The 16,241-nt window shown below is 37.9% G+C and overlaps 1 protein-coding gene across 6 annotated transcripts in view; it reads left to right on the plus strand.

Moving 5' to 3' along the window:
- The window catches only part of CPEB2 (cytoplasmic polyadenylation element binding protein 2), a 78,696-nt gene that overhangs the window by 26,718 nt on the left and 35,737 nt on the right, over positions 1-16,241 (plus strand). For 4 of the 6 annotated variants that reach the window (XM_018049737.1, XM_018049738.1, XM_018049740.1 and 1 more), the window contains one exon: positions 11,344-11,394. The exons of the other annotated variants lie outside the window; for them this stretch is intronic. In XM_018049737.1, the coding sequence (XP_017905226.1) occupies positions 11,344-11,394 (51 nt within the window). The remainder of the gene's footprint in view (positions 1-11,343; positions 11,395-16,241) is intronic. 6 annotated transcript variants of the gene reach the window in all.

Raw genomic sequence — 16,241 nt, forward strand, 5'->3', positions numbered from 1 at the left:
GCATCCTGCTTTTGCTCCTGATGCCTCAGAAGTGGCAGTTGAGTTTTTGATATTTTTGTATCTTATTGTTCATAATGTGGTGCAGCCGCACATGTAGGCACTTTATTTTTAGTTCCGTATGGTTTCTTTGTATGCTGATGCTCAAAGAGACTTTTGTGCAGGTGAGCTCACTGCAGCAAAGGGTCCCAGGTCCCAGCCTATCTCAATAAGCATAAGAAGGAAGGAAACTCATGTATCCTCCTGAGTGAGGGGCAGTCTCATTTTGGAAGTGGAATCATTCTTTCTCTGGCTCTAAAACAGTGTCTTTTGAAAACCTGGTTGCTGCTTGACCTGTGGTCCTTGGTTGATGATGTCTGCTGCTGCTGGGATAGGTCACAGATTTCCTACTCTTGTGGGATCAGACTATGGTGGTGACCAGCAGTCTTAATTCCCTAAGCAGCTGCTGCTGCTGCTAAGTCGCTTCAGTCGGTCCGACTCTGTGCAGCCTCAGAGACGGCAGCCCACCAGGCTCCCCCGTCCTTGAGATTCTCCAGGCAAGAACACTGGAGTGGGTTGCCATTTCCCTCTCCAATGCATGAAAGTGAATTCCCTAAGCATGACTAAGTGTATTGTTTTATTAATCTTTATTGGACTATGTTGTGTTAGTTTCTGTTGTAAAGTGAAGTACATCAGCTCTATGTCTACAAAAACCCTCTCTGTTTTGGGTTTCCTTCCCATCTAGGTCAGTGTAGAGCACTGAGCTCCCTGTGCTACACAGCAGGCTCTAATTAGGTATCTGTTTTATGCATAGGAGTGTGTCTGTGTCAATCCCAATCTCCTAAATCATCCCACCCCCCCACTTTTGCCAATTTATTTTTAAGTTTTATGTCAGTTTGTACTACCACTGATGATGTTTGATAGTCCATTTGTTATTCTCAATATTCCTTTTATTAATTGTTTTGTAATTTAAACTTTTGTGACCATTAGTACTACATGATTTTAGCATTTAATTGCATATATCAATTAGTACCAGTTTTATTGAAGTGATTTTACAATGATACATTATCTTACCAGATGATTAATGACTTAAGTTTAGCCCTTTATTGTTTTTGTCTTTCTCTGTGGTTATACTTAAAAGAAACTTATTCATATTCTATGTTCCTTGGTGTTTACAGACCCCCCAGGGACTGTAGCCCTCACAAGTCTCCTCTGTCCATGGGGATTCTCCAGGCAAGAGTGCTGGAGTGGGTTATGATGCCCTCCTCCAGGGGATCTTCCCAACCCAGGGATCAAACCCAGGTCTCCCGCATTGTGGGCAGATTCTTCACCAGCTGAGCCAGCAGGGAAGCCCAAGAATACTGGAGTGGGTAGTTTATCCCTTCTCCAGGGAATCTTCCCAACCCAGGAATTGAACCAGGTCTCCTGCATTGCAATCTTTACCACCTGAGCTACGAGGGAAGCCCTCTTAATGGATGGTCTAGTATTAATTAGATAAAGGTATTGAAAGTTATAAATATTAGGTAAAGAAAATTATGATGGGATCCTTATTTAAGAGTGAATTAGCTTGATTAATTTTCCTGGAAACTAAAGTAGACTGATGGCTTTTATTAGATGAAGGTAAGGAATGATTCTGTTGCTTTCTTGGAATCTGGATCTAAGGGTCTTTTCTACATTTGTATGGTCTTATTCTTAGGCTTTTATGAGGCATACATTCAGATTTGGGAGTGAGGTCAGGAATGATTGTCCTGCCCTTTGGATCTGAGCAGAGATTGAAGTTATTCAAGGTTGGTAATGACCACATTCTGAGTGGATTTTACCAGGCTTCCTGTGAACCATTTTTTTTTTCCTAATTGCGTTTCAAAATAAAGGTGAAATGTAGATAATAAAAGAAATATGGTAACAGTCTACCAAAGCAGTGGGAGCAATGCTTTGTTTAAAGCACATAAAAAGGAAAAATTAGTTCTTATTTAAGAGTGTTGTGTATGTGTATGTGTGTTGGTTTAATATATGTACCCAGTATATAACATATCATACCTATCATTTATTGAGCATTTGATATATGCTAAGCTCTGTTCTGATGACTCTACATGTATGTATTTAGTTAATTATCACAACTAATGGTAGATATTTAGCCTTAATTTACAGTTGGATGATTGTGGTGACTTACTAATAATAAATATCTAAATTTCATTGCTAGTAGCTGGTAGAATTTAATAGTTCTTGAGTTTGTGCTTTGAACAACCACTTGTCTTATTTGTTGGTTAACTATTCTAACTCAAACTCTTAATGTGTGATTTTTTTTTCCTGTTTAAAAGAGTTGGCAGAACATGTGTTGTTGTTGTTCAGCAATTTTCTCATCACTAATGAGAAATTGGTTGACATCATTAACTGTTGGGCAGTTGTGGAGATGGGAAAAATTAATCTTGGCAAAGAGCAAAAATAGGACTTGTCTTTTTCCCTCCCCTCCCCATATTTAAGGGGTTAAGAAATGAATTGATAAAAGCTTGTTTTGTGATTTTTTTTTTTTTTTTCCCATTCACTGAGAGAATGTCTTTTCCCTGCTTCACATACAAATGCATATTTAGGTACTGTGCTTTAGATCAAGGTCATAGTTCACATAACAGAATGAGACTTTTTTTTCATCCATTTAATAAATATTTGAATCTGTTATGTACCAAGCTCTGTGTTACATGCTAGAGATAGAGTAGGGAATAAAAAATGACAGTCTTGCCCTCATGGATCTGTTTAATGAAGGACAGAGACAACGGGAATCAGTGTTGTCAATCAATCTGCCTTCTGTTTGAAGGCAGAAGCATAGTGTCAAGGGCACAGAGAAAGAATGAAGCTGCTGTTTTAGACAGGATGGTCTGTGATGGCATCTGTTAAGTGACTTTGGTCATATGTAGGCAAGTGCATTTTGGATCAAAAAGGGGAGGAAGTATACAGATCGTGAAATGAGAATGTGCCTGCCATGTTTGAGTAATAGCAGAGGCCATTGTGGTTAGAATGGTAGACAATGAGGGGCCAGATAAGTTGGGGAGGGTTTTAAGCAATAGAGCAATATAAGCTGATTTAGGTTTTAGAAGGATCACTTCTGAGTGGAGACAAGACCGTGATGTTATTCTGGCTGTCTGTGAGGAGATGGGGATGGCTTAGGCCAGGCAGACAGTGAAGGAGCTGGTGAAGAGTAGTCAGGTTGGGCTTTGTGTTGATAAGAGAAGAGGTGACAGATTTATGCACAGATTAGTCAGAATGGGGAATAAGGTAACCCAAAGTTTGGAAATGAGCAAACTAATGGGAAAAAGTACTGTATACTAATCTGGGGAAATACAGAGTTAGCGTAGAGAGTTGCAGTTAAGAGATACAATGTGAGTGTCATCTGCTTAGAGATGACATATAAAGTTTTGGTAGCAGATAATGTCATTTAGGGAGACAGTGTAGAGAGAGAAGTCTGAGGATTGACCACTGGAGCTTTAGCATTTAAGGGTTGAGAAGAGGAGGAAGATATGTTACTTGCAAAGAAGACCTTAGGAGTGGCTGCTGATAGAGGAGAACCAAGAGAATATGCTATCAGGGAAAGGAAGTAAGACGCTACATTGAATGGGCTTCTCTAGTGGCTCAGCGGTTAAGAATTCGCCTGCCAGTGCAGGAGACGTGGATGCATCTCTTTGGTCAGGGCCATCCCCTAGAGTAGGAATTGGCAACCCACGCCAGTATTTTTGCCTAGAAAATCCCTTGGACAGAGGAGCCTGGTGGGCTACAGTCCGTGAGGTCACAAAAGAGTTGGACACAACTTAGCAACTAAACTCATCAAATGGCTATCTTCTCATTAACTGGAAGCTTTAAATTTGAGAATACACAAGCATTAAGAAATGTTGGGGAAATGACTGCTTCATTCTATCCTTTCTAATTCACATTTCTATAACTTTAAAAGAATGTTTATAAATCTAAGGAAACATGAAATAAGAAATGTTATCATTTTATCACTAATAAGTTCTTTGTGTTGGTAGTAAGTAGTTTGGAGAAAGAACTTATATGCTGGTACGTATCAAAAATATATATATATATGAATCACTAATAAGTTCTTTGTGTTGGTAGTAAGTAGTTTGGAGAAAGAACTTATGTGCTGATACATATCAACAAATATATATATATATATATATGTGAATCACTAATAAGTTCTTTGTGTTGGTAGTAATTAGTTTGGAGAAATACCTTATATGCTGATACATATCAATACATATATATATGGATATATATGTCAGTAGTCTAATATTGGCTTAACTTATTGCATATCTTTAAATATTGCCTTGTGAATAATTTATCTTTATAGTTGGTAATTTGTATGCAGTTGTCATATTTGTCAGTGTTTTTTGATGCAGCTCCAATCCAAAGAAAGGCAATGCCAAAGAATGCTCAAACTACCACACAATTGTGCTCATCTCACATGCTAGTAAAGTAATGCTCACAATTCTCTAAGCCAGGCTTCAGCAATACATGAACCGTGAACTTCCAAATGTTCAAGCTGGTTTTAGAAAAGGCAGAGGAACCAGAGATCAAATTGCCAACATCCTCTGGATCATTGAGAAAGCAAGAGAGTTCCAGAAAAATATCTATTTCTGCTTTGTTGACTATGCCAAAGCCTTTGACTGTGTGGATCACAATAAACTGTGGAAAATTCTTCAAAAGATGGGAATACCAGACCACCTGACCTGCCTCTTGAGAAACCTATATGCAGGTCAGGAATCAACAGTTAGAACTGGACATGGAACAACAGACTGGTTCCCAATAGGAAAAGGAATACATCAAGGCTATATACTGTCACCCTGCTTATTTAAGTTATATGCAGAGTACATCATGAGAAACGCTGGACTGGAAGAAGCACAAGCTGGAATCAAGATTCCTGGGAGAAATACAATAACCTCAGATATGCAGATGACACCACCCTTATGGCAGAAAGTGAAGAGGAACTAAAAAGCCTCTTGATGGAAGTGAAAGAAGAGAGTGAAAGGTTGGCTTAAAGCTCAACATTCAGAAAATGAATATCATGGCATCTGGTCCCATCACTTCATGGGATGTACATGGGGAAACAGTGGAAACAGTGTCAGACTTTATTTTGGGGGGCTCCAAAATCACTGCAGATGGTGACTGCAGCCATGAAATTAAAAGACTCTTATTCCTTGGAAGGAAAGTGATGACCAACCTAGACAGCCTCTTGAAAAGCAGAGACATTACTTTGCCAACAAAGGTCCATCTAGTCAAGGCTATGATTTTTCCAGTGGTCATGTATGGATGTCAGAGTTGTACTATAAAGAAAGCTGAGTGCTGAAGAATGATGTTTTTGAACTGTGGTGTTGGAGAAGACTCTTGAGAGTCCCTTGGACTGCAAGGAGATCCAACCAGTCCATTCTGAAGGAGATCAACCCTGGGTGTTCTTTGGAAGGAATGATGTGGAAGCTGAAGCTCCAGTACTTTGGCCACCTTATGCGAAGAGTTGACTCATCTGAAAAGACCCTGATGCTGGGAGGGATTGGGGGCAGGAGGAGAAGGGGACGACAGAGGATGAGCTGGCTGGATGGCATCACCGACTCTATGGACATAAGTTTGAGTGAACTCCGGGAGTTGGTGATGGACAGGGAGGCTTGGCGTGCTGCGATTCATGGAGTCGCAGAGTGAGACATGACTGAGTGACTGAACTGAACTGAATATGCATCTAGTCCCATCACTTCATGGCAGAGAGATGGGAAAACAGTGGAAACAGTGTCAGACTTTATTTTTTTGGGCTCCAAAATCACTGCAGATGGTGATTGCAGTCATGAAATTAAAAGGTGCTTGCTCCTTGGAAGGAAAGTTATGACCAACCTAGATAGCATATTGAAAAGCAGAGATATTACTTTGCCAACAAAGTTCCTTCTAGTCAAGGCTATGGTTTTTCCAGTGGTCATGTATGCATGTGAGTGTTGGACTGTGAAGAAAGCTGAACACTGAAGAATTGATGCTTTTGAACTGTGGTGTTGGAGAAGACTCTTGAGAGTCCCTTGGACTGCAAGAATATCCAACCAGTCCATCCTAAAGGAGATCAGTCCTGAATGTTCATCGGAAGGACTGATGCTGAAGCTGAAACTCCAGTACTTTGGCCACCTCATGCGAAGAGTTGACTCATTGGAAAAGACCCTGATGCGGGGAGGGATTGGGGGCAGAAGGAAAAGGGGACGACAGAGGATGAGATGGCTGGATAGCATCACTGACTCGATGGACGTGAGTTTGAGTGAACTCCGGGTGTTGGTGATGGACAGGGAGGCCTGGCATGTGTGATTCATGGGGTCAAAAAGAGTGGGACACGACTGAGTGACTGAACTGAATTGAACTGAATGAATATGCATCTGAAATGGCTAACATGAATTGTCTTTTTGTATATGTATTATGCATATTGTTAAAATATTAATAGACTAATAAGGCAATTTTTCGGAGAAGGAAATGGCATCCTACTCCAGTACTCTTGCCTGAAAAATCCATGGATGGAGGAGCCTGGTAGGCTGCAGTCCATGGAGTCGCTAAGAGTCGGATACTACTGAGCAACTTCACTTTCACTTTTCACTTTCATGCATTGGAGAAGGAAATGGCAACCCACTCCAGTGTTCTTGCCTGGAGAATACCAGGGACGGGGAAGCCTGGTGGGCTGCTGTCTTTGGGGTCCCACAGAGTCGGACATGTCTGACGTGACTTAGCAGCAGCAGCAGCAAGACAATTTTTAAGGTACTGTAGGTCTTCTAGTTATTCACCAACACCAGGAATACAGATTTTTCAAAATTGTTTATTTTCAATTTTACAGTATTCTAATGTAAAAGAGACCAAGAGGGAGTATATACCCATTTCTTTATATATGTTAAAACCATCATGACATTACTATATTTTGTCATATTTTTACAATCATAAGTAATAGTCCAATTAACTAAAATTCAGTTTGCTCAAACTCATTGCTAGAGGACTTTATCTGTAAAGTTATCTTCTGGTATAACCGAGAACTAAGTAGCTTAAATATGATAGGCGTTCTCTCTTTTACATAAACATAAGACTCCGAGAAGTAGTGTTGTGGTTCTCATGGGTCTGGGGTCCTTCAGTCTTGTAGTCTTCACACCCAGCTTCTGCCTCATGACCTAAGATGCCTGATTCGGTTAAGCCATTGCATATGCATTCCAGAAAGCAGGAGAAACGGTAAAGAAAAGGGAAGTGCTTCCCTTTTAAGGATACTTTCCAGAAACTTCACTTACCAGTTTTGTTTTACATTTGTTGACCACACGGTAGACACATGGGCACACTTAACTACAAGAAAGGTTGGGAAAGTCTACTTTTTTTCCCTGTGGGCAGCTCTGTGTCTGCCCATTTGTGTGTCCTCATATTGACAAAACAAGTGTTAATCTACAACTGCCTCTGTGCCACAGGCCTTTTGACAATAGGGGGAAACTGGTTTTATAGCAATGTGGCTTTTTTTTTCTTTGTTTTTTTCTATATTAAAGGATAAATTATCTATGCTGCATAATTATTCTGTGAAGTTTTTGATTGAATGAATTTTTTGTACAACCAACCGTGCCTACTTTGATCCAGATTGTTATTAGCTAGGAAGTCATTATAAGATAGTGATTAAGTATGTAGCTAATCTGCTTGGAGCAAATCCTGCCAGTGCTGTAATCTTGGGCAAGATGTTTAACTTTTTGTGGCAAGGTTTATCTTCAAGTGGGAAGATAATGGTACCTAAGTCAGGATTGTTGTGAGGGTTAAGTAATTCGTTGTAAAGAACTTAGAAAAGCTCCTGCTACTGCTGCTACTAAGTCTCTTCAGTCATGTCCGACCCTGTGCGACCCCGTAGACGGCAGCCCACCAGGCTCTGCCATCCCTGGGAATCTCTCTGCAAGAATACTGAAATGGGTTGCCATTTCCTTCTCCAAGAAAAGCTCCTGGTACATCATAAACCTGCCAAGTGCAAGTGTTAGTTGCCCAGTTGTGTCTGACTCTTCACAACTCCAAGGACTGTAGCCTGCCAGGCTCTTCTGTCCGTGGAATTCTCCAGGCAAGAATACTGGAGTGGTTTAGGCCAATCCCATTCTCCAGGGAATCCCATAAAACCTCCAGTGTTAGTTATTACTGTCAATTGGCAGATTCTTAATGAAAGTAATTTTAATACTACCCCTTGTAAAATGGATGGGCTTCCCTTATAGCTCAGATGGTAAAGAATCTGCCTGCAATGCAGGAGACCTGGATTCTACCCCTGGGTTGGGGAGATCCTCTGGAGAAGGGAATGGCAACCCATTCCAGTAGACTTGCCTAGAAAATCCCATGGACAAAGGAGCCTGGCAGGCTACATAGTCTGACACGACTGAGCAACTAACGCTCACTCACTCACTCACTCACGTGTAAAATAGAGCCATGAAAGTTTATTTGTAAAAATGTATTAGTATCTCACTATGGCAGATGGTGACTGCAGCCATGAAATTAAAAGACGCTTACTCCTTGAAAGAAAAGTGATGACCAACCTAGATAGTATATTCAAAAGCAGAGACATTACTTTGCCGACTAAGGTCCGTCTAGTCAAGGCTATGGTTTTTCCAGTAGTCATGTATGGATGTGAGAGTTGGACTGTGAAGAAGGCTGAGAGCCGAAGAATTGATGCTTTTGAACTGGGGTGTTGGAGAAGACTCTTGAGAGTCCCTTGGACTGCAAGGAGATCCAACCAGTCCATTCTGAAGGAGATCAGCCCTGGGATTTCTTTGGAAGGAATGGTTCTAAAGCTGAAACTCCAGTACTTTGGCCACCTCATGCGAAGAGTTGACTCATCTGAAAAGACCCTGATGCTGGGAGGGATTGGGGGCAGGAGGAGAAGGGGACGACAGGATGAGATGGCTGGAAGGTATCACTGACTCGATGGACATGAGTTTGAGTGAACTCCGGGAGTTGGTGATGGACAGGGAGGCCTGGCGCGCTGCAATTCATGGGGTCACAAAGAGTCAGACACAACTGAGCGACTGAACTGAACTGAACTGATGGTAGAGGAAAAGTAACTGGGTAATTTTAAAACAAATCTAAATCTGCTTATTTCAGTTTGGAGTGTTTTATTAATTATCTTGAGAGATTTTCTTCTTTGAAGAATTATATTTTAGAACATATTTACACATATCTATCCACTTGCAAATAGAATATCTGTTCATTGAACTTTCCACATAAGGTGTGCCTTTTAAGTCCATTCAGAGCCAAGAAGTCAAGACTATGAGTAATGAAAATATCTTGTTACCTGTGTCTTGGGATAAAAAATAAAGTGAACAGTGGACCTATTAGAGGATAATTATGTGGCAATTGGAAGTTGAGTGTCTTTTGAAGCAGAGCTAGGCTTAAGGCTTTGCTTAGTTTACTTTTCTTGGAAATCTTGCTTAAATCCCTGAACTTGGTTAAATACTCATTTGTGTTTTTGTTTTTTTTAATATAGCCTACTGTACATAACTCTTTACCCTTGGCTAAGTGTATTGGAATTGTTTATTTGTGTCTGTCTCACCTGCTGCATCATAAGCAGAGACTATCTCACTAGTGTTTGTATCCTTAGCATCAGTGTACAGACTAATGAACTTGTTACACTGAACAGAGCAACACAGGTTGCCACTTTGTTAGGGATTTTGGTTTTCAGTCTCAGTATAACGGTGATTTTTTTTTTTTTTTGGTAGCCTTAAATTGTTCTCTAAATTTGGTCATCTGCAACAAGATGTTTAGAAATAGGCATATTTCCAAAATAAACTATGATCCTTCAAAGTAATGTTCCACACTGTTGAAATATCCAGTTCAAGAGAGCTCTGCTTCCTAACTCTTTCTATCTTATGCCCTTTGTACTTACTCTTCTATTTCTCACTCCATACTAAAGTATCGCATCAATGAACTTATTTGTATGGCATTCTGTTAACTAATGTCATGCTGCATGAAACTTAGGAGTCAGTAAGGGCTGGTAAATTGTCCTTTGAAGGTCAGAAACGTTTAGTTTAAGTTCAGTGTGAAAACGAAGTGTGTAGTTAAATTAGAACTCAGATGACGTGTGTGTGTATGTATAGATATATATATATGTATATATATACACGTATATATCTGCTTATATGTTTTAATGTCAAAATTGGATTACCTTTGCGACTTGCTCTTGCATTGGAGATGATAAAATTCTTTAACTTCATAATTAAAAGCCAGTAGAAAATATCTGTTTTGTGTGGGATATTTTGGAGAGGACCCTTAGAGTATAAAGTACTTGCTGAGGTGGTAAAGGCAGATGCAGTTACTCTGTACTCCTTACAAATCGTGTCAGGCTCACTGACAGTCATTGGTTTCTCCCTCTGGTATCAATACACTGTACTCTGTTGTAGTGTCTTTTTCAAGGGCTGTGCTAAAAGTTGCTAAAATGCAATCTCACAGATATTTAATTTTTCAAAGTTTTCTAAGCAGATTTTAATGTACCTTTCTAATAGTCTATCAGAGATTCAGTCATTCGAGGAAAATCCTGTATTTTCATGGACTACAAACAAATGATCATCCTCACTATTGGGATTTAATGAAATAAATGTTATTATGTAAAACTGCAGCAGTTCATGTACAACTTTTTTCTCTTCCACAGCAGTATATAGTAGTTGTCCCTTCTGTATTTTTCTAAATGCAAAATTCCCTAATGAAGGATGACTCAAAAAGAAGTATTATGCTCCTAAGCTTTAATATTTTCATTTTTTATGTTTTTATTTTTGTCCCATTTATAAACATTGAACAATATCAAACAGTATTAAATTTCCAATGTTATTTATAGTAAAACCTTTAAAATGTTTTTATTAAGCTTTATTTAAATTCAGCTTATAAAATCATATTGAATTCAAGAGCAAGTTGAGAAGAGTTTTTGCGGCTCTTTTTTTTTTGATATTTTGTTGTGTTTTTTTAAGAATATAAGTTTCTGTCCTTCAAATATGATTTTTGGGAAAATAGGTCTTTAGAGAGAGAATTACAAACAGATTTGAGTTGTTTTTTTTTTTAATTTTCACATCCTGTATTAAGTTTGAAAGACTAGGGTACCTACATTGTTTTTACATTCCAAAAAAAAGAAATCTTGATTCTGTAAGGGGTGCTCCCAAATCACATTGTGCTTTTATATTCTGAGAGCTAAAAGTTCACTGTTTTCAACTTCCAAAGATAGTTTCAATTAATACACTTTTAACTAAACATTAATTTTTTATTCCTGAAGAACTGTACTGTGCTCAGTAAATTTCTTCTCCTTACTCCCCTTCCTTTTTTTTTTTTTTTTGGTTTTCAAATAGCTCCATAATCTTCAAACTTCCCTTTCCCATCTTTTTAAAGGTCGATTGAGCTATCCACATCCAGGAACTGACAATCTATTGATGTTAAATGGTAAGTTTTTATAAAAACATTTTATGTTTTCAATTGATTTATATAAAGATGACTGAATACATGTTTCTCTAAACCTTCCCCATACATACAAGTTAATCATTTTATAAGTATAAAAATGAAGCTGCAACTCTTCCTGTATAGAAAATAGAATTAGGAGTTTGAGCATATTCTCACTGACAAAGAAGCCATTGAAGTATATTTGTGACAGCATGATTTAATTCAATGACTGTGACTACGGAGGCAGTCCTGAGTTTGAATATCAGCTTTCCAGTTTATTGTATTAACTTGTCAAGTAACTTCCATGAGCCTTAGCTTCCCATCTGTGAAATGGGAATAGCAATCTCAAAGTTCATTATGAGAATTAAATGAGATGCTATTTACAAAGTGTGTAGAACCTGTTATTATATATTATAACACTTGTGTTTATGTTCGACTAGGAAATATACTGGTGATTCTCTAAATATGGTAGTCATACTTAATTTATTCTAGTTAGAAAGTTTACACAGTGAATTTTACTCTCATGAAAAAGAATAAATAGACTTTCATTAAAGTTGTTTTCTTTCTGTTGGACAAATATTGCATTTGGAGTCACAGTACCTAGTACTTCCATGACTTTGGAGTAGACATGGCAGGATTAAAATACCCTTTGCAAAGGTTGCTTTTATTCATTTGTTTTTTAATTTTAAACAACACTTATTTATTGTAGAATATGTTCAGGGGGCAGGTCTGAGAAGAGGGAAGAAGGATGAAGAAGGAATGGTAAAGATAGTATAGGACTTCCTTAAAATACATAATTAATTGCTAGAGTCGCTTGACACTTCTTCAACTAAAGCTTTGCTGAAAACAGTTGGCAATGAAGTTGAGAAACAAAGTGAAAAAATGGCCAGTGTGAAGCTAGACCATGTGAACTCTAGTGTTAAGTAAAAATTAATATTAAGTAAATATGGAAAGATAGGAAGAAAGTCTAGGCTACCTAGGAGATAGTCACGGTAGATAGGACTAGGGAATAAAAGAAGAATTGAAAAAGCAAAGCGTTCAGTGAGGTGACAGATTGATTTGTTCAACATTTGACCCTTCTGTACTGAGCACCTACCACATGCTAGCCTAGTCTAATCACAGGTTTATTTATTCCTGAGGATCTTCTAGGATGGTTAGAAGTAGAATTGTCACAGTATTAACAGACTCTGCACTCTAGACTGAGGTCATGTTCACGCCAGGCCTTACAGAGGTCTAACAGTCCATAGACTTTGACCAGAAAGGCACTAGAAATTACATTCCAGGACTTCTTCATGGGACCTTTTTTCTACTGTGGAATTAACAAACCATATCATCATTTAAGCAGCTGGTCTCTGAATTCTAAATTTGTGATTGAAAATTATATTGTTGAAATTGAGTTTACAAAACAGAAAATAAATCATAATCTTTATTACTCTTATGGCTTGATTTATAAAATAATAACTTTAGATAATGATACATTTTTAATACGCTGATCCTGACTTCCTTAAATTCTTTTCTTTTGGAACAGTCTGTGTGGTAAATAAAGGTCATTCACATTTCTATTTTTAACTTCTAAGAAAAGCTATTCAGTTGAAAAGTGAATTTGCATATGTTTCACGTATTCTGTTAAAATCTATCTGAAGGAAAGTGCTGTATGAGATAATTTGTTAGATCATTCACAGATGTTCTTAGACTGCTGAATACATAGTAAAATAGAATGATTCAGAAGTATATCGTAATCACAATAGAATGTGCTGGTTCTATGTGAGCAGAGCTTAGTAGCCACACTGTTTTTATACTTTATACTTTCGATTGCACTAAACATTATTAAACTAATTGACTTCTTCAGTTGTCTAAAACCTTTATAAATAATCTAGATGTTGAGTGTTACATCACATAGTAGACCTAGTCATATTTTATTAAATATATATTTTCAAAAATGACTTTGGAAGAGTAAAAATCATGTCCTTGTGAATAGTTGAAAGAGTTGGATTTGTTTGGAGAATAATAAAATTAAGGCAGGCAGGAGTTACATCTTGTGGACAAATCTGTTTTTATTTTTTATGTTAGCGTCCTTTACAGAATTCCATTTTAGGGTTATAGTACATACTCAGTACAGTAAGCCATCCTGGAAATACTGAACTTCTGACAAGGGACTAGGGGAGAAAAATGGTGATGAATCTAAGACATCAGAAATGTTTAGGCTAGTAGAAACAACTGGATCCAGAGAGGAAAAAAAAAAAAAAAAACTTTGCTTATCTGGGATCCTTGGTTAAGAGGAAAAGCAAAAGCAGAAAATAGGGTATATTTGTAGGGTAAGAAAGTATTAAATGTTAAGATTGTAGGGTTATTTGTAGATGTCAAGGTTATTGAAGGGATAAGTGAGAATTAAGTGATATTAATATCAAACTTCTGCCTACACTGAGTTATTATGAAATGTTATTGATTGATTAAAGAAATTATAGCATCTCAGTACATAGACCTGCTTTTTAAATTGTTGCTCTTTTTAGTTTGTCACGAATTTAATTCACCATTAGGCAACTGATTTAGTAATATTATTTAACCAACAAGCATAGCTGATATTATTGACCTTTAAAATCAATATTGGTAATAAATTCTACATCAGTATTTCTTCCATGTGGTGGTTTAGCAGTAGTTGGCAGTGGTTGGAATTACAGACTCTGGAGCCAGGTTATCTGAGTTTAAACCCAAGTTTGCTATTTTCTAACTGTGTGACCTTGGGCAGTTTACCTAACTTCCCTTTGTGTCTTGAGTCCTCACGTGTAAAAGAGACAGCATTCTGCCTGCTTTAGAAGGATCTTGTAAGAAGTGAGTGATTTAATTCACATGAAGTATTTAGAAGAGTTCCTGACAGTAAAAGTCAGTTGTGGTAATGGGTGATGAACAGTGACAAAATGACTTTGAAAGAGTAAAAATCGTGTCTTATGCGTAAATGAAGAAGCTGGATCTGTTTGTGGAATATAAAATTAAGAGAAGACATAACTGGAATTTTTAAGTGTTTGAAGGAAGTTATTTATAGTGGACAAAGACGTACGTTACTTCAGAAACCCTGACTAGAACCATTTGGAAGATGCTCAAAGTTGGAGTCAATAAAAGTAAAATGATTCCTTAAGCAGTGTTTCTCAAGTGTGGTACACTTACCCTTTGTGGCACCCAAGATGACTTTTGATGGTGCACAAATGCTCATTAAAATAAACACACTCCTATTACAGTTTCATCCAGCCATAAAATTAAAAGACGCTTACTCCTTGGAAGAAAAGTTATGACCAACCTAGATAGTATATTCAAAAGCAGAGACATTACTATGCCAACTAAGGTCCGTCTAGTCAAGGCTATGGTTTTTCCTATGGTCACGTATGGATGTGAGAGTTGGACTGTGAAGAAGGCTGAGTGCCGAAGAATTGATGCGTTTGAACTGTGGTGTTGGAGAAGACTCTTGAGAGTCCCTTGGACTGCAAGGAGATCCAACCAGTCCATTCTGAAGGAGATCAACCCTGGGATTTCTTTGGAAGGAATGATGCTAAAGCTGAAACTCCAGTACTTTGGTCACCTCATGCGAAGAGTTGACTCATTGGAAAAGACTCTGATGCTGGGAGGGATTGGGGGCAGGAGGAGAAGGGGACGACCGAGGATGAGATGGCTGGATGGCATCACAGACTCGATGGATGTGAGTCTGAGTGAACTCCGGGAGATGGTGATGGACAGGGAGGCCTGGTGTGCTGCGATTCATGGGGTCGCAAAGAGTGGGACACGACTGAGCAACTGAACTGAACTGAACTGATGACAGTTTAAGATCATTCCTTAGCTAATACAGGACTAGCAGAAATCTGTAATATTCTAGTGGTGCTAGGTTTGAGTCCATTAAAAGATAGTATATAAACTCAGGTCTAGGGGTTATGAAGATAAGGCAGACAATGTAAATGTTTTGTGATTCTACCTTCTTGAGTAATTAGCATGATAGCTAAACATGTAAATACTCCTTTTAAGTAAGGGATAATAAAGGATAAACAGGGACTGGAGTAAAGGTCAGGAAGTTGGTCAAAATAGGTGAAACTCTGAAGTACCCCTGGCAAATCCATAACTCTGAGCCTCTGTTTGCTCAGATATAGAAAAAGTTATAATCCCATACCTGTATGTCTTGTGACGTTGTTCTTTAGATTTCTTTTTTTTTTTTTTTACAGATTTTAACAGTAAAAAATGTCATTGAAATATAACTGCAAATAGGCTCCTACAATAGACCATGTTCCTCAATTCAGTTAAAAATCCAGTAAACTAGTGAACACTGCCACTGTTGAATAATTCAGATATTGTAGAAGAGTCCAGCTTTAACATCTAGAAGTACCTTAGGGAAGTTGCATTATATAGCAACGGGTAGATTGTCTAAAAACCAAAGGTTTTAGTGGCTGATGTTAGAATGACAGCTTTAATGTTTGTATTTCTAAGTGTATAAATCTTACATTTTTAATAATAGTAAAAAAAAATCTTTTCTAGGAGTAATACAAAATGGTGCATCATTGGAGTATTTGTTTCTATTACTGTACTCCGTTCCCATGTCTCCCAAGAAAAATAGCTTACATTTTTATTAGTACATGCGATTTTTCAAAAGGGGAACAGACCAGAAGTGTGGGGAGTGGGTAGCAAGCTGGTTTGTAATTCAGATTTGTTGTGATTAACCACATACAGCCATGTTTGTAATCAAGAGCTTGCTCTATTTTAGGAGGAAATAATGTGTATCTTTTAATTAAGAAAATGTACTCAGTAATGAAATTGTCTTAAGTATATTCAGTCATGAAAATAGGAAACTTGGGTATACAATCAGTTCTTTTTTG

This window comes from Capra hircus, chromosome 6 (genome assembly GCF_001704415.2).
Source record: "Capra hircus breed San Clemente chromosome 6, ASM170441v1, whole genome shotgun sequence".
Classification (NCBI taxonomy): domain Eukaryota; kingdom Metazoa; phylum Chordata; class Mammalia; order Artiodactyla; family Bovidae; genus Capra; species Capra hircus.